This window comes from Onychostruthus taczanowskii, unplaced genomic scaffold (genome assembly GCF_017590055.1).
Source record: "Onychostruthus taczanowskii isolate IOZ18803 unplaced genomic scaffold, ASM1759005v1 scaffold8939, whole genome shotgun sequence".
NCBI classification, from domain to species: domain Eukaryota; kingdom Metazoa; phylum Chordata; class Aves; order Passeriformes; family Passeridae; genus Onychostruthus; species Onychostruthus taczanowskii.
The window spans coordinates 1-267 of record NW_024506926.1 but is presented as its reverse complement, the minus strand read 5'-3'; the positions used below and the strand labels follow the sequence as shown (position 1 = coordinate 267).

At 76.0% G+C, this 267-nt stretch overlaps 1 protein-coding gene across 1 annotated transcript; it reads right to left on the bottom strand.

Moving 5' to 3' along the window:
* Positions 1 to 3: 3 nt before the first annotated feature.
* Positions 4 to 262, bottom strand: LOC121347102 (zinc finger protein 865-like; the record flags this gene model as incomplete). Its single annotated transcript, XM_041425444.1, has 1 exon — positions 4 to 262. A coding segment is annotated over one exon (259 nt), but the record flags the coding sequence as incomplete, so codon positions are not given.
* Positions 263 to 267: the final 5 nt, after the last annotated feature.

Genomic DNA, 267 nt, shown 5'->3' with positions numbered 1-267 from the left:
AGCCCGGCGGCGGCTCGGCGCCGCGGTGCGCCCGGCGGTGCCGCGTCAGGCTCTGCGGGTAGCCGAAGGTCTTGCCGCAGAGCTCGCAGCGGTAGGGCCGCTCGCGGGTGTGCACCACGCGGTGCTTGCGCAGGTGGAAGGACTCGCGGAAGCGCTTGCCGCACACGGCGCACTCGTGCGGCTTCTCGCCCGTGTGGATGCGCTCGTGCCGCCGCAGCGTCTCGCGCCGCCCGAAGGCGCGCCCGCACACGCCGCAGCCGAAGCTGC